General features: G+C 41.5%; 2 protein-coding genes and 2 non-coding genes across 6 annotated transcripts; 3 read left to right on the top strand and 1 right to left on the bottom strand.

Moving 5' to 3' along the window:
• Positions 1-525: 525 nt before the first annotated feature.
• nufip1 (nuclear FMR1 interacting protein 1) lies at positions 526-7,839 on the bottom strand. 3 transcript variants are annotated; one of them, XM_061785208.1, is made up of 10 exons: positions 7,454-7,839; positions 6,498-6,568; positions 5,631-5,735; positions 5,484-5,546; positions 5,332-5,408; positions 5,162-5,254; positions 4,701-4,879; positions 4,481-4,621; positions 1,687-1,931; positions 526-1,311 (listed from the first exon to the last, which is right to left on the bottom strand). In XM_061785208.1, exons 1-10 carry the CDS (start codon positions 7,671-7,673, stop codon positions 655-657), a joined length of 1,851 nt encoding a protein of 616 aa, XP_061641192.1. In that variant the 5' UTR covers positions 7,674-7,839; the 3' UTR covers positions 526-654. The 3 variants fall into 3 exon arrangements, with proteins under 3 accessions (XP_061641192.1, XP_061641185.1, XP_061641199.1); XM_061785201.1 differs by having other exon boundaries at positions 7,439-7,835; XM_061785215.1 differs by lacking the exon at positions 6,498-6,568 and having other exon boundaries at positions 7,439-7,832.
• Positions 7,840-9,603: 1,764 nt separating this feature from the next.
• On the top strand, positions 9,604-24,414 carry nop58 (NOP58 ribonucleoprotein homolog (yeast)). The gene is made up of 27 exons (XM_061748247.1): positions 9,604-9,792; positions 10,268-10,344; positions 11,326-11,378; positions 11,628-11,752; positions 11,832-11,968; positions 12,155-12,219; positions 13,458-13,738; positions 13,941-14,067; positions 14,262-14,425; positions 14,519-14,653; positions 15,405-15,466; positions 15,560-15,711; positions 15,793-15,908; positions 15,984-16,038; positions 18,658-18,706; positions 18,952-19,046; positions 20,043-20,137; positions 20,218-20,324; positions 20,405-20,520; positions 22,120-22,274; positions 22,348-22,393; positions 22,489-22,574; positions 22,659-22,799; positions 22,988-23,093; positions 23,188-23,320; positions 24,027-24,099; positions 24,193-24,414. Exons 1-27 carry the CDS (start codon positions 9,748-9,750, stop codon positions 24,268-24,270), a joined length of 2,874 nt encoding a protein of 957 aa, XP_061604231.1. The 5' UTR covers positions 9,604-9,747; the 3' UTR covers positions 24,271-24,414.
• Positions 11,421-11,505, top strand: LOC133465634 (small nucleolar RNA SNORD70). Its single transcript, XR_009784695.1, has one exon. It is a non-coding gene; the product is annotated as a small nucleolar RNA SNORD70 (small nucleolar RNA).
• On the top strand, positions 13,783-13,866 carry LOC133465641 (small nucleolar RNA SNORD11B). The gene has a single exon (XR_009784703.1). It is a non-coding gene; the product is annotated as a small nucleolar RNA SNORD11B (small nucleolar RNA).
• Positions 24,415-25,183: the final 769 nt, after the last annotated feature.

The raw sequence follows: 25,183 nt of genomic DNA, 5'->3' as shown, positions 1-25,183 counted from the left end.
AAGTTATTTAGTGGAAATACTTTCTTACTTTTGTATTTTTCAGTCGACTTTAAATTTAACACTCTATATTTGAAAAGAGATCCATACTTTGTACTCCTTACTTGGGCAACATTTGCTTGTTACTCATTTCAATCTCCACAACATGATGTTTAAAAAGAGAGCGATAAATAAAGTGGTTAAATCAACCACAGTTGAGAACTTGATTGACTGAGATCTTGGGTTCTTTATGAGGTGGGAGGAGAAAAAAAAACGGGACAACCGCATGGAGTAACGTGAACTGGGGAGCAATAACAGCTGCGGCAAAAGATTTGGTGTGGTTTTTTTCTTCTTTTTTAAACAAGTACGGGTACTTATATTTAAGTAAAAGAGAGTGAGCACATTTGTCATCTTTGAAGGCAGCCGTATCTCATTATTTGTTGTTTAGACTCTAGATACGGCTTAACGAAGAAGTCAGTGATTCATAAAGACTTGTTTTCCAGCGGGTTGAACTGTTTGTTGAACTTTGGGGAAAAAAACAAGCTCGAAAATATTTTTTGCATTTATTGCTGGAGGAAAAAAAAAAAGATCTTTGCAAAGTTGTCATTGTAGCATCAAATAAATTTGGCAAAAATTAAGCAACCAAAATTACAGAGATTTTCTAAACAGAAATGGAAATCAATTTGAAATTTCCCATATTTCATCCTCATAAATATTATTGCTTGACCTACTTTCACGAGGTGCCATAGAATCATGGCTGTGGTAGTAAGTGGTTGCCATTTCTTCCTTGTCCTCTGCAACCTGCTCTGCACTTGCTAAAGAATCCACCGGGGGATCTTTGGATTTTTGTGCGCTTAGACAGTCACTTGGCCGCGTGGCTTCGTCGCCTTGGTCACATGGTGAACCAGCACCTGCTTGGTCACATGCTGGGCCACTTTGGTGGTCTGGTGAACCAGGTACAGCGTCGTCATCTGGTGGTCCAGAGCCAGCCTGGTCATCAAGCGGCCCCTCGTCCACACAATTCCTTGACGAACTGTGACAGACTGTGATCTTGGTTGTCACATTAACTGGACCAATCTCCTTGTTTTCCTCCTTACATATTGTTGACCAAGCGGGGGCTCTGTGAGATGCAGTCCCACCTTTGACTGAACACTTTTTGCCACCAACCAGAGAATCAGACAGAGTCCTGCTTCCCACTTCTTGGTCTGAACTTCCTGTAGCTTGCGTCAGCTGGAGTTGAGGCTTACTCTCCAGGCCAAAGAAGTCGTTTCGGACCACGTATCGAACACACTGCAGGAGGACGTTTCTCTCATGGCGTATATCCGGGGCAAGCAGCTGAACAAAACCACAACAAAAACAGAGGCTCAGCATTCTCTCAAAACAGACAAGAAATAAGAAAAATATAATATTGTTTGTGTGGGTTTTCACAAATGTATTGTACTTATAAGTACTTATGAACTGAACTGTACTTATGAAATGTACTGTATTGGATTAAAAAAAAATTCAGGCCACTGTAACTACAAGCAGTTTGAACAGATTATAATTCAGTCATTGCGTTACCTCTACCACACTTTGTTAATCACTGGTCTATATTGTATGTGCCCGGACACTGACTGGCAACCATTCTAGGGTTTATCCCGCCTCTTGCCCAAAGTTTGGATGAACATGTATGGCTGGAAGGGTATCAGACAATCTATGGCAACTCCTCACCATCTCAAGGAGAGTGGGCCGCCGTGTTTGCAGCATATCATGGTGTCCACCCCGACCTCTCCTTCCTGCTCTTCTCCCTCGTCCTCTTCGGTTGTTTGATGTGTTCAGGGCAGACCAAGGACATGATACTTTGGAAGCTTGCGTGTCCTGTTTTGAGGTTTTGATGTCCATGAAGGGTCTTTTTTTCTGGTCTACCAAATCCTTGTTTTCTTGGAGCAGGTCTTTGCCTTTTTGGATAGTAGAGTCTGAAAACAAAGAGAAACGTTTAAAATCATCATACTAAAACACACCTAAATCACGCTAATATCATAGATCATTTTACACTTGAGACTATGTGAGTCCCGGGATGCACATGTCATGGAAACCATGAGTCCCTGAAACTTATCACGGAATACAGATGCAGTAATCCTCTGCTACATCGCAGTTCTTGCTTCACGGTCCCGCTATATTGCAGATTTTTATTACAGTTGTTACTCTTTTATCTTTAATCTTTTATACTGTCTGTACAATATTTTTGTATTATCAATTGCTCTTGCTCTCGCTCAATATATTATTATGTTTAGGCCTTCCACGATAGCAAATTTTTACAACAATATATTTTCCCAAAAACCTTTGAGATAAACGATACTATCGATGTGTTTTTATCCCACTGATATATTAGAACATAATAAAGAATTGCACACATTACAAATTCTGTCCTGGTAATCAAACATACAGTAGGAGCACAACTGTGTAATGTTCTCTCATTTACTAAATAAAAGTAAGGCTGCATTTCAGAATCAGAGCAAGTAAATAAAAAAAGAAAGTTTACGTGTTAAAAAAAAATGCTGAACTTGAGAAAAATAAAGTTTTGAGTTTCCCCCTTTCTGTTTGGCATCTTGACAAAACAGTGAAGTCTCAAACAATTTTACATATTTTAATTTAACAAATTTTAAATGAACCGTTTGTTAAAAACCTTTGTTTTGGCCTTTGTGCATCTTCACTCAAACAGCTAGCCTTTTAGCCTTTTGTGACATATTCATACATTAGGTTCATGGCTGTGCATTTATGAGCTTAGACCAGCTGACGAGGAATAAGAAATATTATTTGTACTACTACAAATTTTGGAAGTGTTCAATTTCTTCAAACTAAAATGAAGAAACATCAAGAAAGAAAAATATTTCCTTCATTTCCCTTCACCAAAACCCTCCTCCTTTGGGTACAAGATGATGATGATCCATTTTACTCTTAAGGCCTCTTTATACTCCCGCGGTCGCGAGGCCGACAACGCCCGCATTGCTTCACGTGACCGACGAATTGGCCTGTGCGGACCCTCTGCGTATCTTGACGCGCCCACGGCAAAATTTGTTGCTGCGCGTCGAATGCCGCGGAGATCATCTCCGGTCCGTTTTAGTCACATGCTGTGATGACGTACTCAGCGTGCCCCTTGGTTCTACATACCATCTACGCCGCCACCATCTTGATCGATTTTGCAGCATAATTAAACGTATCATCTGGTCATCCAGGTCCATTTGTTCTAGCAGACACTGTTCCACGGTCGCCATTGTTGTTGCTTTGCTCCTTGCTACTGAAAGTAAAAACGGCTACCGGAAACAGCCAAAAAAATGCAGAGGAAACTCCACCCTGTGGTGTCCTAGCCAATACCAGCCGTAGCGACACGCCGACTTGGAGGTGAACTGCAGTACATTTTCAAAACTGTGCGCGTCGGTTGCGCTCGAGTATAAACGCAAACTACGCGCAGGACAGCCGCAGTGATGTCAGTGCGGTCGCAGTCCGCGCGAGTATAAAGAAGCCTTTATCCCTCTCTGGCCACATTTGCCACGTTTTTCACCTACTTGACTCGAAGTTTTGCCACTTATGGATCATCAGATTGGCCATATGTCACACAGTGACTATATTGAGCAAAAAGCACACTGTATGTACCGTTATGGTTGCGTTACACTTTCCTTGTTAAGGTTTAAAAAAATAAAAAAGCCACACATTCCACAGTACTCATACTTAAAAGAGACACTCTGCAGCCCGCAGTGCTAACATTATGTTAGCAAAATAGACTAACGTCAAGCTCACTGATTTGTGCTATGTTAACTTCCCCCTTGTCTCTCGGGTCCCACGACGCGGTGTCATACTCGGTGGAGAGAAAGGTCCGTGTTACAACGAACGGGTGCTCGACTTGCATTTCACTAAGAAATGCTACACCACTTAGTCTTTTTTCTCTCTCACTTCTCTATTCGACGTCACATTTTGTAACTGCTGTCTTCCCGGCCACGTATGGGTGATGTAAGCACGTTGTGTCACATACGCCACTGCCTGCTTCCGTCTTCGCAGTAAACCTGATTTGCAGTTTTTCTTTTCAACGTGTTTTTTGATGCACAAAATGCAAATTTTGACCTACAAACTGCGACGGGAGACCGCTTAATTCGAACCTTGCACACATACGCAGGTAAGCAATGTTGAGCGTCAGTGGACGCAGATCCCCCGTGCTTATTGCATCGCTGATCATTTTTGCAGGTCTAGGACGCGGGAAGCACATCAAACGAGATCCCTGTAATATTACTGCTGCTAATAAGAGTAAAGCCTTTCCTGATGCAGCTTTCTCTGTACTTGTCTAAATCTGCTTTTAATACTGTTCCTAAAACTGCAAGGATGTACATGGATGTTTAATTTTCTTACTGGAGTCCACAACTGGCTTGCCTTTAGTCGTGAAATACATTCCAAAAAAAAAGGCACAAAAACAACAATGATGGCTCAAGGAAATGGTTTACAAATGAACAAAAGGCCAAAGAGATAAACTCACGCTGTGCTTCTTCATCACCTTCACTCTCGCTCATGGAGCCATAGTTGGTTAAAAGAGACCCCAGAGCAACGCTCATCTGTTTCGGGGCCACAACAAGGCTAGCGGTCCTGGAGTCAGTGTCTGCATCCTCTTTTTCAGACTCTAACGGGAAGGCATTAGAAAAATTGATGACGCACAGGGTCAGTTTGAGACACTGTGAAACATTCCTGCACTCACTCACCAATGTCACTTTTGGCCAACACCCCCAGAGGATCACCATTCTGGCCGGGCTGGGTGAGGGGCGGCGGTCTCTCTGCTGCAGCGCCACCGTCGGACGGATGCGGACCTTGGGGATGCTGCCCCTGGAACCTCTGATGACCTCTCCCCCGCCATCGCCCACGTCCTCTGCCTCTCATCCGTCTATACATAAGAGTATAAAAGATGGTCCAATCCTGAAAATAGTTCAACTTGGGCAACAATTCCATGACATTCCATTAATGACCCACACCATTTACAACTACGCCATGGCCAAACAAACCTTCATAGTAACCAATCTCCTGTCCTATTTTAGAAAAGATCCCTGTCTCACAATCTTAATCAAATCCCAAGCCCAAATTTAATGAGGTCTTTCTGGCGTATGTCCTGAGCCTCCACAGAGTTACAATATGTTGAAATTGGTTAAGATGTTTTTAAGTAAACTACCCAAACTGAGCCGTCTCCAAAACGGCTCCCGTCTTCTCACGTTCCTGCATCAGTTTTCTCTTTTTCTCAACATTCTGTACAGTTGGATAGTTCCTGGAAAGAAGAGGCAAAGCTCACATCATTGACCAAGACCTCAAGATTTGCCAGCATCCATTCGTTAATATACAGACTTGCGCCTCTCCTCTCTCCATTTTGCAATCTCTTCTGCAGTGTCCAGCTTAATTCTCTTCTTTCCGGGTGCATGGGTCTGCAAAACAGTAAGCAATATTATTAGCAAAGGGCACACTATGAACGAGGATAAAGAGTTCTGGTGTGTACTTACATTTTTCCAATGAATGCTCACTATTTTTTCATGAGCCATGAATCTGCAATCTGGGACAGAACACTATAAAAGAAGGAGAATCAGTATTAAGAGCTTGCACTCCACTGGTGTGGAGCAATCCAAGTACAGGACTGGAAAAGAACTTACCTTTACATGTTGAGCAAGATGCTCCTCATACTTCTCCTGGTTTTTTAATCCTCGGTCACAAGTGTCACAAAAATGAACAAAATGTGGTTCTTTCTTGTTTTGATGCTGAAAGGTAAAAGAAAGACACGTTTTTCATATTGAAGCAGCCAGACAGCACCCTGGTAACATAAAGGAGTTTGAGAAACCCGCACATGGCGCGTACACATCGGGGTTGCGACGGTACTCTGTAAAATACTGAGGCACGATGCGCCCTTATGAACAGTTTTGTCAGATTATAAAATTGATTTTGCATTGACACTAAGTGAGTCTATTCAGAATTCTTTAGAATGGACCTACTGTACCACCTCAGATAAACGAAAGAAAATAACATGCAATCAGTTGTAAATCCCAACCTCCTCGTCAATACAGGTAGAGTTGTGTTTGTTGTTTTAGTTTTTTATACTACTATATAGTGATTCCCAACCAGGTTGCCATGGAACGCTAGTGTGCCATGAGAGAGCTACTTTGGTAAATTTACCAATTGAAAGTGTTGTGTGTAATAACTTCACATGAACAAAATTATATTATTCTGTACATCATTAATACTGGAATTGGTCCACTCTGAAATGCAGTATTCAATCTAAATAAAGAGACAATATTTCTGGGGGGCGGGGAGGTTCTGTTTACATACAAAACACATACTTAAACGGTGGCCCAAAAACTGAGGTACAGACTAAACTGTTGCACTCCTCTAGTACACATGGTTGTTTTATTGGTATTTGAATTATAAAGGGGTCCTTGGAAAATGTTCTTCCTTTGGAGGGACCCCCGGACCCAAGTTTCTGATGCCCTGGCATAAATGATTAAATACAATTTCACGAAACTTACCTTTTTCCCACGGTTGCCTGCTGGTCCGTAATTGCTCCAACTTTGTTGTCCAGTGTGATACCATTCACGACCTGAGCCAATTTAAGTGTGTGGGTCAATATCATGATGAAGTTTTGGTGCCCTCAGTCATCATTAAAATGTAGCAGAATAATGAAATGCTGAGGTCTTATACTAAGTACCTAAACATTTGCACACAGTACATACAAGTAGACAGATAAGTCTCTTAAAATGTGTTTCCTTTATTTTATACCTTTTTTTTAAGGAAATGTACATAATTTTGGGATGACACACACACACCTCTGCTAACTAAACATGTACATTTTACTTCAATAATCATATTGAACATTTTGCATTTTTTATTAAACACAAAGACAGTCTGCTTTAATGGAGGACTACACAAATCGGAGAATATTTACCGAGAGGCTGAAATTCCAAGGATTTGTAAAATCTCTAGACGATTAATCAATGATCCAAATAGTTGTTGATTTGAGAACTGATTAGTTGTTGATTAATCGATGAACTGTTGCACCTCCATATCAAATGATACAGAAACATTTCGAGATTCTAAAGTATATTTCCTGAACAATACATTGTCATCTTGCTAAGTGAAGGTCCACCATGCGCTCATTGAATAATAACGTGAGAAAATGTGCATTTTCAATTTTCAAATTGTCTGCTGGCAGTCAATTCATTTAAAAATAAAAAATGTGGGAGCTTGAACAAGATGCATTTGTAACAGCATCACATCTACTTCATACAAAGATGATGCCGCTCAGTGGAAAATCTCTGAATTTTGGGGGGTGAAATTAGGAAGTGTCAAAAGAACCTGCGAACCTTACGGTGACATTTGCTTGTGTGCGCATTAGGAACACCCAGTGACTTTTGATACATTTGCACGTTTTTATCATTTGATTAGCACGCTCATAAACGTTGACGCTCACCGTACGAATACTGACATCCATTGTTTCGTGACTGGGAAGCAGGTCCTGACGCTGCTCGGCCGCTGTAGGCCCAGCTGGGTTCGGACTCGGATGGCGTCTCGCTCCAAGTCCACATGCTCGGGTGGAAGTTGCTTCTTGAGACGGGCTGCTGAGGCCGTGACACTTGGATGGAGTTCGGCGGAGGACAGTCGAAGTTAGGCGGAGGATAGGAGCCAAGTTTATCCATACTGCGCATCCGAAATCTTAGTTCGATACAGCAGAGATGAAAATAAAAGTAGAAGTCGGCGACTTGCCGTGGCCTCGCTCACAATCACATGTGCTTGTTTTGCTTCAATCTTCTTCTCTTGGTGATAATAGCGGGTGGCACATAGCCTTAAGGTGTATTACTGCCACCTACTGGTATGGAAGGTGGAATCAGTATGCCTGTTAGTATGGCAAACTTCCTTGACATTTAAAAACAAAGCTACCCGGAATTAACATTGAAAAGATATCATGGGCTTTTCTGAAGCACCCATAAAATGAATCCTGGCATCCCTAAACTTCTGATCCTCGACTCGCCCATGGAACAGATCAACACCGTATCTTTTCCAAGAGTTCCAAGAATTCCAAATAACAGCCGGAAACTTTCTTCAATGCAGTAAATTAAAAGCAGCAATAAAAAAAAGAATACCAACACTCCAGAGCACCCTCGAACTGCCGGAGTTTGTCAAGCAAATAATGAAGCTTCTCCCGCAAAGTAAAATAAATCTCTCAAAAGTTATTAAAAGAAAAGAAATTAATTTCATGTACTAAATCAATGCACTTACCAATCACCAAATGGGAAGATGACCTCTCCATGTCTGCTGACCGTAGCTACTGGATACATATTTGTAACAATATGTTTAGAATGACAAAAAAAACACAATTCTACAGCTTATACAATATCAAGTGCTTCATAGAACACACTTTACTCAGTACACTATGCATAAAATGGGCTTCTCTCCATCTAATATATGCGTACAATGCACCAAAAATACCCCAGACACCTATTTTCATGCTATATGGGAATGTACACCAATTCAATGCTTTTGGTCTTCGATTATACAAAAACTCTTGTATATTTTAAACTGCAGGATTCCACTTTCCCCAAGATTGTGCATACTTGGCAACTTAAGCATAATCGACCTCCCTAATAAATAGTCACAATCATTACTTGCGTTAGCTACCGCTAAGAAAACCATTCTATTAAACTGGAAAAACAAACAAGCTATTAACATCCATCAGTGGCTAAATCTCATCATAGAATATATTGCGTTAGAAAAAATATCAGCAGAATGAAAAAATCAATTACACATATATATATATACCACTGGGGTGACCTCCTGGGGAGTAATGGTGGTGTGATGGTGACTCGCTCATGCTCCGTGGGTGCTGGGGCGGTGCCGTCTGGCACCCGCCTGGGTCCCCCGCTCTGGGTACTGGTGGGGGCGGTGGGGCCCCACTTTCGCTCCTCGGGCCTGCTTCCTCCTCTTCTCTCCGTTCCTTGCGTCCCGCTGCGGTCGCCTCTTCCTCTTCCCACGGGCGGTCCCCTGCGGGCTGTGGGGCCTACTGTGGGGGTCTTTTCCCTGCCTGGTTTGGGGCGGGGGGTCCACCTCCCACGCTCCAGGGCGGTATGTGGGTGCTGGCGGGGGTGGTTGTGGGGATCGAGGTTGGTTCTGCGGGTCTGGGTGGGATGGCCCTCTTCATCGGTGGTTGTCCGGCCTAATGGCCCCGACCTGCGGGAGCCATGCCTCTTAATCACTCACTTAGCACACACTCGCACCATTCACTGTATATATTTCTCACTAATCATGAGAAGTTGGAGCCCCTCCTGAAATAGGACAAGCGACGCCACTGCATAACCACCTTTTGTTCGTTGGAACTAGCGGTTAGAAACCTCAATAGCTGAACTGTAACCTGTGACATAACGAAGAATGACTGTATACGTCTACTGTCCGAAAAAAATAATCACTTATTCAAATATAAACAAACGAAAAAAAACACACACAAACTGAACAAACATTGTTGCTTCACACGGGCTAAACTGTATTTATACGTGATAAGAGCAGTTACATATTTTGTCCTGCAGAGGGCAATAACTCGATGAACTTCCCCATGCGTGAGTTTTTTTTTTTTTACTTCACCCAAAGAAGAAACAGCAACGCGTGGCGTGCATTTTACATTTTACAGTGAAGGATCGCAGGCGTGGAAATCAACCTGGATGAACAACGCTAAAAAAAGCACCCGGGCTTTTAAAAAGAAAACAAGGGGCAACCTGTGCCTGCTGCAAAATGCTGGTCTTGTTTGAGACCGCTGCAGGCTATGCCATTTTTAAAGTACGTTCATCAAACCCTTATTTTCTATTTCTTTTTAAGCGTGTGGCAACGTGGGTTAGCATACATTAGCATTGTCGCTAGTTGTTGAGATCATTTACAGTTTCGGTGACGCCTTTTCAAATGTGAACGATGATATGTGAGATACAGTGTACGAGACTGCGTAAGTGTAATCCACTTCCTTTACTCGAATGTGTGACATTTGACTGGTTTTAAGGTTAACAAGCTGTCGGCAGGCCGTGTAACCACGTGTGCGAGCCCATGTGGCCTGGCCGTATCTTACCGTCGTCATAATTCTGTTGATTTGCTTCCGATCTGCTTTTTAATCCTTTCATGGATGTTAGTTTTCCTGTAGACGCGTAGCTTGTCATTTTCAAAAAAATTTATTGGAACAAAATGCTTGTTGTCGTTTCAACTAACTGTGCTAACCTGAGCTGTGCATGATGATTCTGAACAAGTCTGCTTTGTTTTTTTTAAGGTTCTTGATGAATCCAAACTGCAGCAGGTCGACAGTTTGTACAAGGAGTTTGAGACTCCTGAAAAGGCAAATAAAATGTAAGGATGCCGCGTTAAATAACTGGGGGCAGTGCGACACACCACCAAATAAAAATGAGACTAAATGTATATCTACTGCAATATTGATCTGCTCGCCATATAATAAGTATATTGAGTGGTGCCTTGACTTACGAATTTAATGTTAATGGCTATGCATGTAACTCAAAATATTCACTTCAAATCACCTTTCCCCATTGGAATGAATGGAAAAGCCGTTTAAGGCCTTGCTCGCCTCGACCACTGGGGAGCAGTGTAATAGTCATGCAAACAAACGAAGAGTTTCACAGCTAAGGGACTTTGTATTCTGCAGTAATATAATAGTATGTACTCGCAGAGGATAGACTATATGCCTGTGAGTATTAATTGTCTGTCTACATGTGTTGCTCCGTCTGTGTTCAAGTATGTTGCTCAAAGTGTTATAATACCCCCACATAAATGCTATTTGTTTCCCCATCTGTGGTGTTTTGCGTTGTGTGTTAGCTTTAAGCTAACGGCCATTCAAGGTGATGTGGTTGTATGGAATACACTTGTAGTTTAGTTTGAAAGTAGACTTCACCTGGGAGTGGCAATAAAAAGCTTAAAACTCTATTTGAAGAATATTTGTTTGAAATTGCAGCTTGTTGTGAAATGAGTTGAGTTTGCTGCCAGCATGTAGTGTTTTAAAATATATATATTTTTTTATTTTCGTTGTGCACAAGTCACACCAAAAGCTTGTAAAATATATACATCGGGTCTTTCATAAGTCAAGGTACCACTGTTACTGTGTACCTGTTAATTGTACCTTCTGCCAGGGAAGGAGGTTTCATTGTTCTCCTGTCACCATACGTCACTGGCATAGATAGATGGACAAAGATACATTTTTAGTAAATGGATGGCAATCTTTGGACCAATTCAGTGAAATTGTATTGATTTCCAACAGCACGTTATTGTTTATCATTGTGATGTTGAATATTTATTTAATATTCATTTACTGTTTTTCAGTGTGAAACTGAAGCACTTTGAGAAGTTCCAGGATACAACTGAGGCCTTGGCAGGTAAATGACATGCTCTAGTATTAACCAGAGCCAAAACATGTCAAATCTGTGGTCTATGATGAATTTTATTGTCTGAGTTAATGGTGAAGTAGATCTTATTCGTCACTACCCCTGAGACCACAAACTACATATTACTCAAAAGTGATGGAACCGAGTAAGGGCAGAGAGTTGGCGCTAAAACAGTTTGTGTATTTTCGGGAACACTGTACGCCTTTTATGAATGCAGTTTTGATTGCTTCTTCCACTCAGCTGCCACTGCTCTTGTTGAGGGTAAAATTGGTAAAAGTTTGAAGAAGGTGCTGAAGAAGGTGGTTGCCAAAGAGGCTCATGAGCAGCTGGCCATCAGCGATGCAAAACTCGGTGGTGTCATCAAAGTAGGTGACTCAACCACTGTATGGATGGTAGTCCTTAAATGGAGCATTGTTGGTAAGAATCAAATTGCCTTCTTTCTAGGAAAAACTGGATTTGAGTTGCATCCACAGCCCTGCTGTTGCCGAACTCATGAGGTGCATCAGGAGCCAGATGGAGGGCCTAATCTCAGGTCTCCCGCCCAGAGAGATAAGCGCTATGTCCCTAGGCTTGGCTCACAGGTGGGTGCAGATGCTCTTTTGGTGCCATCTAGTAAGCTGCTGTCTATGATTCCACATTGCTGTCTGAAACACTCCTGTAGATTTTCTTCAGCATTCGTCACTACCACTGAGGCAGTGGTTTCCCTCATTGGAAAGCTGGAAGCTATCTTTTGGTTTTCCTCACTATTTTTTCTGTTGTTTTTCCAGTCTGTCCCGCTACAAGCTGAAGTTCAGCCCCGACAAGGTGGACACCATGATTGTGCAGGCTATATGTGAGTTTTGTTTCATGAGTTATTCAAGTCACATTTCCCCCGAGTAGCACCATTCAGTTTAGCTTGTCGCCGTATGGTGTGGAGCGGTGAACTCTGATCTGGCATGTTTCTAGTGTTTGGTCACACTGTACTTATGAGGCATTGCAGCACGTCTTGAAAAAAAAACTGAGTACCGTATTTTCACGACCATAGGGCGCACCGTATTAAAAGGGAGAGGCAAGCGTTGTTGAAGGGGCATGATATTGGCAATGAGATTTGAAGTCTAGTCCCTCAAGGATGTTGCAGCCTTTTTTGTAATAATTGTGGCCTGAAATGCCTGATTTCACAGCAGCAGTTTAGACAAATTTTGATCGATTTTGCCCAAAGATCAATGGGTGATGAAATACTACCATTTTGTCATTTTTTTTCATTCACTCTTACACGCACTCATGCACTCCATTTCTGATTACACATTATACTTGATATTTTATTTGATGACGCAGAGAGGGAAGCACAGAAAAATGCTGGTAACGTCAAGGTGGCTAGTACGTATAACAGAAAATAATTTACTACAAAATGAATGCCGCATTTGAATTTGTGAGTAATTGTCAGTGTCACACACTGTCACAAGTACTGGCATACACACGTACAGTCACGGAAACATGTGCTTGCCTCTGTCACTCTGTGATTATACTACCAGTAACTTTATTAAAGTTAAATGTTAAATCCAGCTCTGTCTCAGTCTTCGCCAGGTTTAGATGCAACGGCTTCCGTGGACACGATTTGTTTTGGCTGACCTTGTATTTAGCCATTCTCCTAGTGTAGGACATCAGTAGACTAACATTTTTGTGAGAAGATTAGACATTTGAGTCACACACGCATGTACTGCAGTATCTTTACACCAAAAACAAGGCAGTGGTGGTACGTTTGCATGGAAGACTGCTATGACTGGAACTTGCTGAAAGCTCCAATGATTGGTTCAATTTGTGGAAACGTTGCAGTGATTGGATGATATTGGAAGCGCATGCATAATTTACGAGGATTAGTGGATTTTGTTTGAATTGTTGATCACAACGTCGCAAATTCCTGGAGGGACTGCAATATGTTTAGTGTTTTAAAACATTTAGAGCATGTAGGAGGGCTAAAACTATTACATTAATTTTTTTCTTTATGGTCACTCTATTGCAGTATTTATAATATTAGTATTTTAGAGACAACACAGGGCAACGTGGTTATGTTAGCTTTCGGGCTCTCCACAGCGCTGTTGGATGACTTGGACAAGGAGCTGAACAATTACATCATGCGCTGCAGAGAGTGGTACGGCTGGCATTTCCCCGAGCTCGGGAAGGTCATCACTGACAACTTGGCGTACTGCAAGACTGTCTGTAAAATTGGGGACCGCACCAACGTGGCCACCAGCGACTTATCGGACCTGCTCCCTGAGGAAATCGAGGCGGAGGTGAAGCTGGCAGCCGAGATCTCCATGGGAACCGAAGTGTCTGAGCAGGACATCAGTAACATCCGGCACCTGTGCGAGCAGGTACGTGTTCTGTGTCAATATTTGGATTATTAGAAGGATTTGAGTGGCTTTGGTGATGATGATGACACATGTCTTCCTCCAGAAACAATCATGTGGGTTTTTCAGTCACTACCTCATCTGAATGGTCACGTGACTCAGCTCTGTAATTGGCGGGCATTTCCTGTTTCTTTTCCTGAAGGAAAATGTCCCCCTTTTTGTGCAGGTGATTGACATCTCAGAGTACCGCACTCAGCTGTATGACTACCTGAAGAACCGGATGATGGCGATCGCCCCCAATCTGACAGTGATGGTGGGCGAGTTGGTTGGTGCTCGTCTCATCTCGCATGCCGGTGAGTCGTGCAGAAACTGCACCACTGATGCAAGCTCGAGCACGGGTGATCTCGATGCTTTGTCGAGTTCCTGAATAATTTCTGATGTTTTTAAGTCACTACCTCATCTGAGGTCTGAAAGTGGTCTGACTTGAGAAGTTCTACCCAAGAGCTAGACAGCTCACTCACTCCGACCATCTTTTTTGGTGACCCAGGTTCACTATTGAATCTGGCAAAGCACCCTGCCTCGACAGTACAGATTCTGGGGGCAGAGAAGGCACTGTTCCGAGCGCTCAAAACCCGCAAGGACACACCCAAGTACGGTCTCATCTACCACGCCTCTCTTGTGGGCCAGACCACTGCCAAGAACAAGGGCAAGGTACATTCCGAGTGAAACACCTGAATCCATATACTATTCTTGCTTTAAAAAAAAAAAAAAAACATATATAATATGTATATGGTTGTTATACAGATCTCAAGAATGCTGGCAGCCAAAACGTCCCTCGCCATCCGTTACGATGCCCTTGGAGAAGACACAAATGCAGAAATGGGTGTGGAGAATCGAGCCAAGCTCGAGGCCAGGTTACGGCAGTTGGAGGAGAGAGGAGTAAGTACGGAAACATTGAAACATCTCATAGTTTACGTTCAAACATCTTATAGTTCAAATCAGTCGTGCATGATTTGTTTTGATTAGTGAGGGTTTCTTGATTGTGTTGTGTGTATCCTCCGATTAATGCAGTGGTTCCCAAACTTTTTTACACCAAGTACCACCTAAAAAAAATACTTGGCTCTCCAGCCACCAACTTTATGACCAACATTAAAATATGGTAGTGTTGTAGGTAGGGGTGTAACAAAAAACGATTTGAATCTGACATCTGTTTTGCTTTAAAATATGAGAGTTCATCAGTACACGGACTATTGTATCACCTTGAATTCAATATACCTTGAACCGGTCAATTGCCCGCTCAGAAGGTTGACGCAGCTGCATCTCTTCGTTTGATCTTTTCCTTTGATTTACGCCTCGGCAAGTAAAGTCCAAACTGTGGAAGCAATTCTAATTTTATATGAAAAATATAATCCAATTGAACTGTATTGAATCGTAAGCCCATTGTATCGAATCATTCAACTTTAAAATGTACCGTCCTTGAATCATTTCGCATGTATCGAGATGCGTATCGAATCATCTTTTATTGGAGAAGCACACCCTTAGTAGTGGGCCCAAGTGTTCATTTAAAAAACAAAAAAAACTTAACTACTGAAAACCTTGTCTCACTAATTTCACAAGTGTCAACTAGCTTGGCTCATACTTGTTGTGAAGTATATGCTCAGTACATTTTAACGTCTCTGATTTTCTTCAGATTCGAAGAATCAGTGGAACAGGAAAAGCAATGGCCAAGGCAGACAAATATCAACACAAAAGGTAAATCTTGTAGTAATCAACTATATTTATCTCATTTTCTGCATTACAATATGGCCATGAACAAAGTAAACATCTTGTTTCCCCCCCCAACAGTGAAGTGAAACAATATGACCCGTGCGGGGATTCTACGATACCCTCCACTTCAAAGAAGAGGAAGTTTGAAGAGATGGAAGAGAAAGCGGAAAAAGAGCCTTCAACACCTGTGGTGAAAGCAAAAAAGCCCAAAAAGGAACCAGCAGCAGAGGGTGGGTGGAGTAAAGGAAAAATGCAATGTGCTTGGCCAGCCCCATATTTTTAAATTTACATTGCTCTTGCTTGTCTGTCAGAAGTAGAAGGCGAAACATCCACAGCTGCGACTGAAGAGCCCCCCAAGAAAAAGAAGAAAAAGATGAAAGATACTGCTGAGCCAAAAGAGGAGGAAGCGAGTGTTGTGTTGGAAGAGGTACAATTTATCCTAACCAATGCTTTTTAAGTTTAATGGATTGTTTTTAGTAATGTAAATTATTCATTTCTCTAGCCAGCAGAGAAGAAGAAAAAGAAGAAAAAGAAGATCAAGGAGGAGGAGGAAGACTGAAAAGAACAGCAATGTATATTTTGTTTTATGTGTTATTTACCTTGTTTTCTTTAAGGGGCAAAACTGTATTTAGTTCCTGATGATAAAACTATACCCATTGTCTCCTTTATTACTGCAAATTATTTGTCTGAGAAGTTTGGCTAGTTTGAAAATGTTATGTGAATCTTTTCAATTACCTTGATTTAAGATTTTTCATGTATTTGGACATCTGTATCAGATAATCTATTTTAGTGCATACTTTAAATGACAACTCTGAAGACTGCAAACACAATAATTATATGTATTGCAGTAAGGCGGTGTTTTCTCATGTTTTTAGTGGAATACGTGGAAATGAAGGCTGTGATTATCTATTGCAGGCTTTCCTAAACATTAACACAAACACGATCCAGACACGTAGGGTACCATTTTTTTCGTCAATGCATTCATGGATTTGTATGTCAATTACACGGGGGGGGGGCATCGAGTGGTGGTGGAGGAATATTTGAATAGCAATCATTTTAAACTCGGTGGTCTTCACATAATTAATGGCTAGATAGGACTGTGTTTGCAATTGCCAATTTGGACTCAGAAACTGAAAGGGACTTCTGACTTGGTTGGCATGCTTGTATTCAGGTGGCGATGCAGGTGGGACCATTTTCACATGTATGAACAGTATATACAATGTGTCTTCTAAATCTAAACAATTCCGTTGAAGCTTGGCGGTACAGTATGTTTAAGGTGGTCGTCCTTGCTGTAAGGGGAACCTCCGCACCAGTCTTATGCAGTCTCCATGTTTTTGTCCAAGTTTGCCCTGTATTTAGCTACATTCAGCTTTCATCCCTGCTGAAGAAAGCGAAGCATTCCCCACAGCATGATATTGCCATGTTTCACAGTGGAGACGGTGTTCAAGGATGTGCAGTCTTAATTTTTTGTCACATATAGTGTCTTGAAGGTCAAAAACTCCAATTTTGGTCCCATCTGACCAGACCACGTCATTCCATGTTTGCTGTGGTTCTGTCATGGCTATTGGCAAGCTGAAAACGGGGATTCTTTGGACATGCCCCCTTCCTGTTCCAACATGACTATGCATCAGTCCACAAAACAAGGTTCATAAAGACACTGATGAAAGAGTTTGATGTGGATGAACTTGACTGGCCTGCACAATCCTGACCTCAACCCTATAGAACATTTTTAGATGAATTAGATTGAAGACTGAGCGCCAGGCCCTCTCGTCCAGCATCAGTGTGTAACCTCACAAATGCGTGTCTGGAAAAATGGTAAAATTCTGAAAAACACCCCTTTTTACAAGAGTTGAAGATGTTGTAAAATGCACAGGCTGGACCAATGTCATATTAAACCCTATGGATTAAAAATGAGGTGTCACTTAAATTCATACCTAAGTCAAGGAAGGTGAGTGAATACTTAGGGCAATACTGTGTATCTTTCAAAAGTGAATTCAATTTGGTCATTCTGAGAAAAAATTAATTAACCAGACCCCAGTTATGGCAGTATAGTATATCTTTCAAAACTAATATTTCAATTTGGTCATTCTGAAAAGAAAAAAATAACAATTAACCAGACCCCAGTTATGGCAGTATAGTGTATCTTTCAAAACTTAAGAATTGAATTTGGTCATTCTGAGAAAAAAAAAAAAGACCGACATTTTGTTGGCTCAAGGACACGTGTCACTGCACTATGATTGGCTGCTGTATCCTGGTAAAACGCCTTACTGCTTCCAGGCGGGAAAAGATGTGACAAGTGTGGCGGCATTAATATGTTTGACACTAACCCTTACCCACCCTTATCCTAACTTTAATCCTTTCTAAACTATCTTAAGGCCCAACCCTAGCCCGCAACCTAACCATAACAAAGTTATTTGTTTTTATGTCGTAGAAATGTGAACCACGTTTGGGACGGTCATCTACATCTGCGTAGCCTGTCCTTCCTGTGAAGCAGGAGCCAATCATGTTACAGCGGGGCGTGTCCTGCCCGTAAACTGTGGGATCCTCAATACCGCGTCACCACCAGCGTCTAATAATAATAGTAATAATAATACATCTGTAATTTATATTAATATATATTTGTTTTCATATAGTTTAATTAAAACCAAGCAATTATCAAGGTGTATTTTTATGTAACTTAAATTGCAAATGTGCCTCTTTCAAACTTAAAATGTGCCTAATTTAAAGGGATATCCGGACTCACAAAAACACAAGCCAGCCCCTAAAAAAACATTGCATGCATTGTTGGAGGTACGACTACAAGCTTTGAAAAAAAAAGTTTTCAAAATAAGCCTTTTTCTTTAAGTAAAATAATTAAAGTATTTTCATGGGAACGGAAAAGGCGTCGAATGTGCCTTTTGTCCAGCACGTTATATACGCAGAACTTTTTAAATGGATGAAATGGATATTCAGTACCTGGATTCCGGCGCCATTTCATTTCCCACAATGCATTTCGAGTGCAGCCTCGACGTAATGCGTTAGCTATAGATCAGTCGCTCTGAAATCTGTTGCTTTCCCTTGTCGCTACCACATGGCATGGCTGAGACACGCTCTGTCCGGGAAATGTTATTAACGAGCCAGTTTAGCTTCTCAGCGTATTAAGTTTATATTCGTAAAGAGGGTGACATACATATAAGGTACAATAATGTCGCAGTTGCAAGCGAGGTTTTACACAGAAAACCCAAGGTAAGGCAATGTAACAAATTATACGATTTAATCAAGCCAGACAAGGATAGCTAAATTTGTGTAGCTTACAGTAATGGAGAACAGTCAGTAAATGAATACATTGGTGAGAAATCCGGACTAACAGTAACACCACAACATTCTACTGCTTCCTTTCTTAATGCTTATTTTTTGATCAGGTGTCTTTGGCAGGCGAGTTTACGCACTGTATTATTCGCTGTAAAATCTAACAAAACATTTCGTTGTAGGTATGTAATAGATGATGTTCCATTCTCCATCCCAGCCACTTCTGAAGTCCATGATCTCAGCAATGTCATCAATAAGCTGCTGGAGGCCAAAAATGGTTTGATCTTAATTTGCATTCATCATTAGACAGTAGACTCAATACGACCGTACGGTTCCTTTAAGACTTCATTTCGCCCAAAAAGTTAACGTTTCGCATTGTTGTTAAAAATGAATATTAGTCAAGCTCCCTCGCGTTTTTAATGAAATAACCACACATAGGCCATGTACGTGCAAATGGCACAATATGTGAGGTTGCTGACAGGGTGGACATTTTTGGCTGAGTCAGCATTTAATGAGCACATGGAGGAGCTTCACGTAGCCACATGATTTAGTGAACAAGCTGACTGTGTACTGTTTAACAAATACTCACTGTGTACTTCAAATGTATGAAAGGCTTTTATATCAATTGATATTTCACAATGAAAGAGTGGACATTTTAAGCTTTACAACACTCAACTACACACACTATGTGATGAAAAGTAAGAAAGTGTTCATATTTACTCCGCAACTATCGACTGTGTTAGTCTCCATTATTAAAGACCAACTGCTGGTCATAATGCCACTGAAAACAGAGTTTCTTCAAGCGGAAGTTAACCCATAATGACAGAGTGGACAGCGATTTGAGGGACATAGAATGTTCAATATGGTAATGTAAATAGAATATACAGTACATGATCAAATTGACTCATTTTATCAATCAACTTTGTGGACAATACAACCATGTAAACATTGTTTTCTTTTAGTATCATTTACTACTTCTTACACACACTGGAGTTAGCAGAGCTATGTATGGGACATGCCAAAATCACATACGGCCAATGGGGGGGGAAATATATAAAATAATGGCAACACATTTTAAGAGACTTATTGTACTAGTATGTGTGCAAATGTTTGGCCACTACTAGTAAGACCTCAGAGTTGAATTATTCTGCTTAATTTTCATGTTGACTGAGTGATTCTGATGAGTACACAAAAGAGACTTTATAGTAAATTTGACCCAATAGCATCTTTTGCAATTGAGTTCAAATGCGTCTGTTGGTTTTCACTGCCACAGGATCTCATACCAAGGTGGACTTCGACTTCCTGGTCAGGGGTCAGTTCCTACGAACGTCACTGTTGAGTCACATAGAAGCAGAAGACATATCAACGGTATGGATCAGCCTTAGTGATTCATGAGGAGTGCATTCATTTAGTTTTAGCCTTCATATTTAGTTGTGGGTGTGTCACAGGAAGATGTTGTGGAGATTGAGTATGTGGAGCGGATCACGGCGCCAGAACCTGAGGAGTGCATGATGCACGACGACTGGATTAGTTCTGTAGATGCAGATGCTGAATGGTAAGATGATGGATGCTGCTCAGTCCCAGCTTCACAACAACGCTGTAAAAGAGTAATTGTTTTGGCTTGTATTTTGGCAGGATCCTGACTGGGTCTTATGACAAAACCGCCAGTATCTGGTCCTTGGAGGGCAAGGCTATGACAAAAGTGGTTGGACACACAGATGTGGTCAAAGATGTCGCCTGGGTTAAGAAGAGTGAGTAGAGTTGTTCCACTTAAAATTGTGAATTGGAATGCTACGTAATTTTAGGGCTGAAACGATTAATAGAATAACTGATAATTCCATTGCAAAAAGAAGTCAAAGTAAATTACCTGCCTTGAAGCTTTGCAGTGATAATTTTTCCACGCGGACTAATGTTACTGCAGACTCCCGTACCAGTCCGTATATAAATAAGTTGGCACAATGGTGGCTAGCCAGGAGGAAAGAGTGTAAAAGAGAAAGAATGTCCAAAGTTTTGGATCATTTCACACTTAAAACAAGATAAAGTGCAGTGTATCTACTGCAAAGCAGAACTGGCTTACACAACAGCACCTCTACAATCGCCACCACAAGGTAACGTAAACATCCTTAGGCCATTTATTTTGCCTACCATTGCTAGTTAGAATGGATTGGAATTCCCTCACAATTGGCCAAGGACAGAGGCATCCACCAGTGCACTTTTAATCGCTTTATTGAACTAACAACAAGAGAAACACGGAATAGGTACCTTCATACATGAGCTGCTACGGCTACAACTGATGCCCAGGCACTCAAGAAGCAGATTGACTAATGGTTAGCAAGTTAAAAGCCAGCTGTGAACCTGAGCTCACAACAGCAAACACTACACTATTGTTATCTGAGTCCCACGTCACACACCAGGCCAGGACCCACCTTTTAAAGCCACACACCCTAAGTCACAGATATTTGTGTGGAAGTTGAGGGTGGCGACCCCAAGTGGACAACAATAATACCTAAAAAAAAAAATAATAAATACAAAAAATAATAATAATCAAAATGTGAAGTTAAGGAGTCGGCATAGTAAGTGTGGGACAGAAAAAAATAGTTTTTTCCCTAAATATTACAGTATTGCATGTTATGCCTCCAACATTGGCTGGTGAAAAGTAAAGTAAAACAATGTAACCCAGGCTGTCAAAGTAAGCACAGCAATAGCTAATCAGATATTATATCTGGTACCTTGGGTGCACGTTGAGATATTTCAGATTTTTTTCCTTCTGAACAAGAATCTGTAGGCTTGACTTTATTCTTTGACTGTATGTTTGTGTATTTAAATGGGGAATGGTTAAACTCACAGTCTCAGGCTCCACTGCTTTTTGATTAATGGGTAACGTGAGTCTGATATTTTTGTATTTCATTAGCGAGCACTGTTGGAAAAAAGAAATATTTTTACTACAGTATTATCTGCCTTGTTAATCCATCCATCCATCCATTTTCTGTACCGCTTATCCTCACTAGGGTCGCTGGTGTTCTGGAGCCTAACACAGATATCTTCAGGCGAGAGGCGGGGTACACCCTGAACTGGTCGCCAGCCAATCGCACATATAAACAAACAACCATTCACACTCACATTCACACCTACGGGTAATTTAGAGTCTTCAACAAACTCCACACAGGCGGGGCTGGGATTTGAACTCTGGTCCTCATAACTGTGAGGCCGATGTGCTAACCAGTCATACACCATGCCGCCCCCTTGTTAATTTAATATGTAATATTTTAAAATAAAAATTAATGCTTCATTAATGAACATGGGTTCGAATGTGAATGCTCAGTGAGGGGGGGGGGTGGATGTTTGTGCAGACGGCCTGACTTCTCTACTTCTGACTGCCTCGCTTGACCAAACCGTCCTGTTGTGGGAGTGGAACTCTGAGAAGAACAATGTGGTGGCCAGGCACTGCTGCCGGGGACACACGGGGAGTGTTGACACGGTCGCCACGGACCCCACTGGTTCAAAGGTACACCCTAGATTGTGAGAATAATGAGGAAAAGGCAAAAACAGGTTTCAATTCATACGGTGTTTTTTTTCAGTTCTGCAGTGGCTCCTGGGACAAAATGTTGAAGATATGGTCAGCAGGTATGCATCACTAGAGTCTATGGAATGGTTACTACATAAACTCTTAATAGCACAGAAAAGTAATTTCATGCTGCGACATTTGCTTGCTATTCTAGTTCCCTCTGAAGAGGCAGATGAGGTTGAGGAACCTGCTGACAGGCCGAGGAAGAAACAGAAGACCCAGCAGCTGGGCCTTACTAGAGTAAGTAATGTCTTCAGAACTAGTGGAGCTCATTGTTTTGCCAAAGCTGACGTGGCCTGTACACATTCCTCTGCTCCTGCACAGACACCTCTTATGACATTATCTGGGCACAATGAGGCTGTATCCTCAGTGCTGTGGTGTGATGGTGAGGAGGTTTGCAGTGCATCCTGGGACCACACAATCCGTTTGTGGGATGTGGAGACGGGAGAGATGAAGACAACCCTGGTAGATAAATACGTTTGCGATACAGTGGTATGTTAAAGTTTGAACAGACCAAACGTTGTAATGGATCTCCATGGAAGTTTCTGTTCTGAACTTTAAGGTACCACTAGACTTTATTGCTCTTGGAATTGAAATTGAGTTTTTAGACATTTAAATTAAACTGTGACAAGTTTGTCTCATTCTTTTCACAGACAGGAAGTAAAGTGTTCAACAGCATTTCCTACTCGCCTTTGTGTCGTCGGCTAGCGTCCGGCAGCACTGATAGACACATCAGGCTGTGGGACCCTCGCACGAAAGGTGTTGCCCCTTTTTTAAAGAAGTCTGGAAAATCACCACATCCTGTACAAACTCTACGCTCTGCCTTCACACATCTACTTTTTGCCTCCTTTAGATGGTTCACTGGTGCTACTGGCACTAACCTCCCACTTTGGCTGGGTCACCGCTGTCAAGTGGTCCCCATCACACGAGCACAAGTTGGTTTCCGGATCCCTGGACAACTTTGTCAAACTGTGGGACACCAGAAGGTCTGAAGAGCAGTGAAATTATTAACCCATACGCCCCCCCCTGCCCCAAAGAAGAATTTTACTTCATTGATCACATATCTGGTTCGGTTATACAATGCTGTACAATGCACATAATAATGCTTTAAAATTCATGTTTCAAACTAAGTCACATTTCCTGCAGTATCGTCTTTTAGCTGCTGTACCTCATACAAAAAAGGGACCCCTTGTAGGACAATTACGGTTATACGTCATAGTCATACACCATTTCTGCCACTTCAGAAATCTTTTGTGCAAAACAGCGCTTGTATTTGAATTTCAGTTTTAAAAAAATTTTTAAGTACATGAGGTTTATACAGAGACCAAATATGTTATCTCTTTGTTTGATTCCTCATAAATGCAATGTCATTCAAAAGGCCGATAAGTAGTTATTAGTGCGGTAGTCATTTTGGGGCGGTTATTTTAGTTAGCTAGCATTGGGAGCTATGTGCTGGATTACCAAAGCGCTTTTCCAAGACAGTTGGCAAAAACAGAGATGTTGCCTGCAGATAAATAACAAACAGAAAATGTTATGTTTTATCTATTTAGCATTATTACTGGAACTCGTCTTTTTTTAATATACTATATATATCATAAATAATTGAAGGATGCCCGGTGGGTAAAAATGTGCTCCTGTACAGCATAGGTTGAATTCAAGAGTGGATTTAATTGTTTCCATTTTATCTTTCAGCTGCAAAGCTCCTCTGTATGACCTGGCAGCCCATGAAGATAAAGTGTTCTGTGTGGACTGGACAGAAAGTGGGGTAAGATCATTGATGTGTATCTTTAGAAAATGTATGTGGAATAAATGTAATCATTTTTTAAAATGTTTTTATCCCTTCTGTTTCATTTTTCAGCTGATGTTAAGTGGGGGAGCAGATAACAAATTGTACACCTACAGATACTCAGCTTGTCCGACTGACGCAGGAGCATAGTCTCAACAGAGATCCTATGCCGTCAGAATCTTATCCTGCACAAATGCCTTTTGTGACTTTTGTCTGTTATTTTTTTACATGTTGTTAAGGGGGACTGTCCTCATGTAATTTCCCTAATGACCATAAATGGGTTTACTCTCCCAAGTGTTGTCTCTTCATTTCAAACAAGGATGCCCAGGAAAAAAAAACCTTGTTATAACAATCCCAATTTTGTGTCTGGCATGTAAACTAGATTTAGTTGTTAAATAAAAATAAAAAAAATAAAAAATATATATATACTATATGTTGTGGTAGGCAGGTGGTAATAGTTTTTTTTAACATGTTGGAACAAACTAATTTAATTGCAGTGTTAGGCATCCATTTTCTGAGCTGCTCATCCTCAGTACGGTCGGAGGTTTGCTGGCGCCTATCCCAGCTGACTTCGGGTGAAAGGCAGGGTACACCCTGAACTGGTCGCCAGCCAATCGCAAGACAAACAACCATTCCCACTCACATTCAGACCTATCGACAATTTAGAGTCATCAATTAACCTACTAGTCATGTTTTTGGGATGTGGGAGGAAAGCAGACTACCCGGAGAAAACCCACCCAGGCACGGGGAGAACATGCAAACTCCACACAGGCGAGGCCGGATTTGGACCCGGGTCCTCAGAAGTGTGAGGCAGGTGTGCTAACCAGTCGTTCACCGTGCTGACATTGCTGTTATACAGTATACAAAGAAAATTATGCTATACTAGGTACATAAGGTTCCAGGACTACAGTCACAAAAGATTGAATTGAAATACAAGTTCTCGTTTACAAGGTCCTGAAGTCAAACGCACTTCACTGACCTCGTCTACCACGCCTTTGTGCAAGAATTCTTCCGGGATCCTCCGCAGCTCTGTCGTCATGGCCATCTTATCCACATCTTCGAG

This window comes from Phyllopteryx taeniolatus, chromosome 1 (genome assembly GCF_024500385.1).
Source record: "Phyllopteryx taeniolatus isolate TA_2022b chromosome 1, UOR_Ptae_1.2, whole genome shotgun sequence".
NCBI lineage: Eukaryota > Metazoa > Chordata > Actinopteri > Syngnathiformes > Syngnathidae > Phyllopteryx > Phyllopteryx taeniolatus.
The sequence above is the reverse complement of the archived record's forward strand: the minus strand, read 5'-3'. Positions and strand labels throughout refer to the sequence as shown.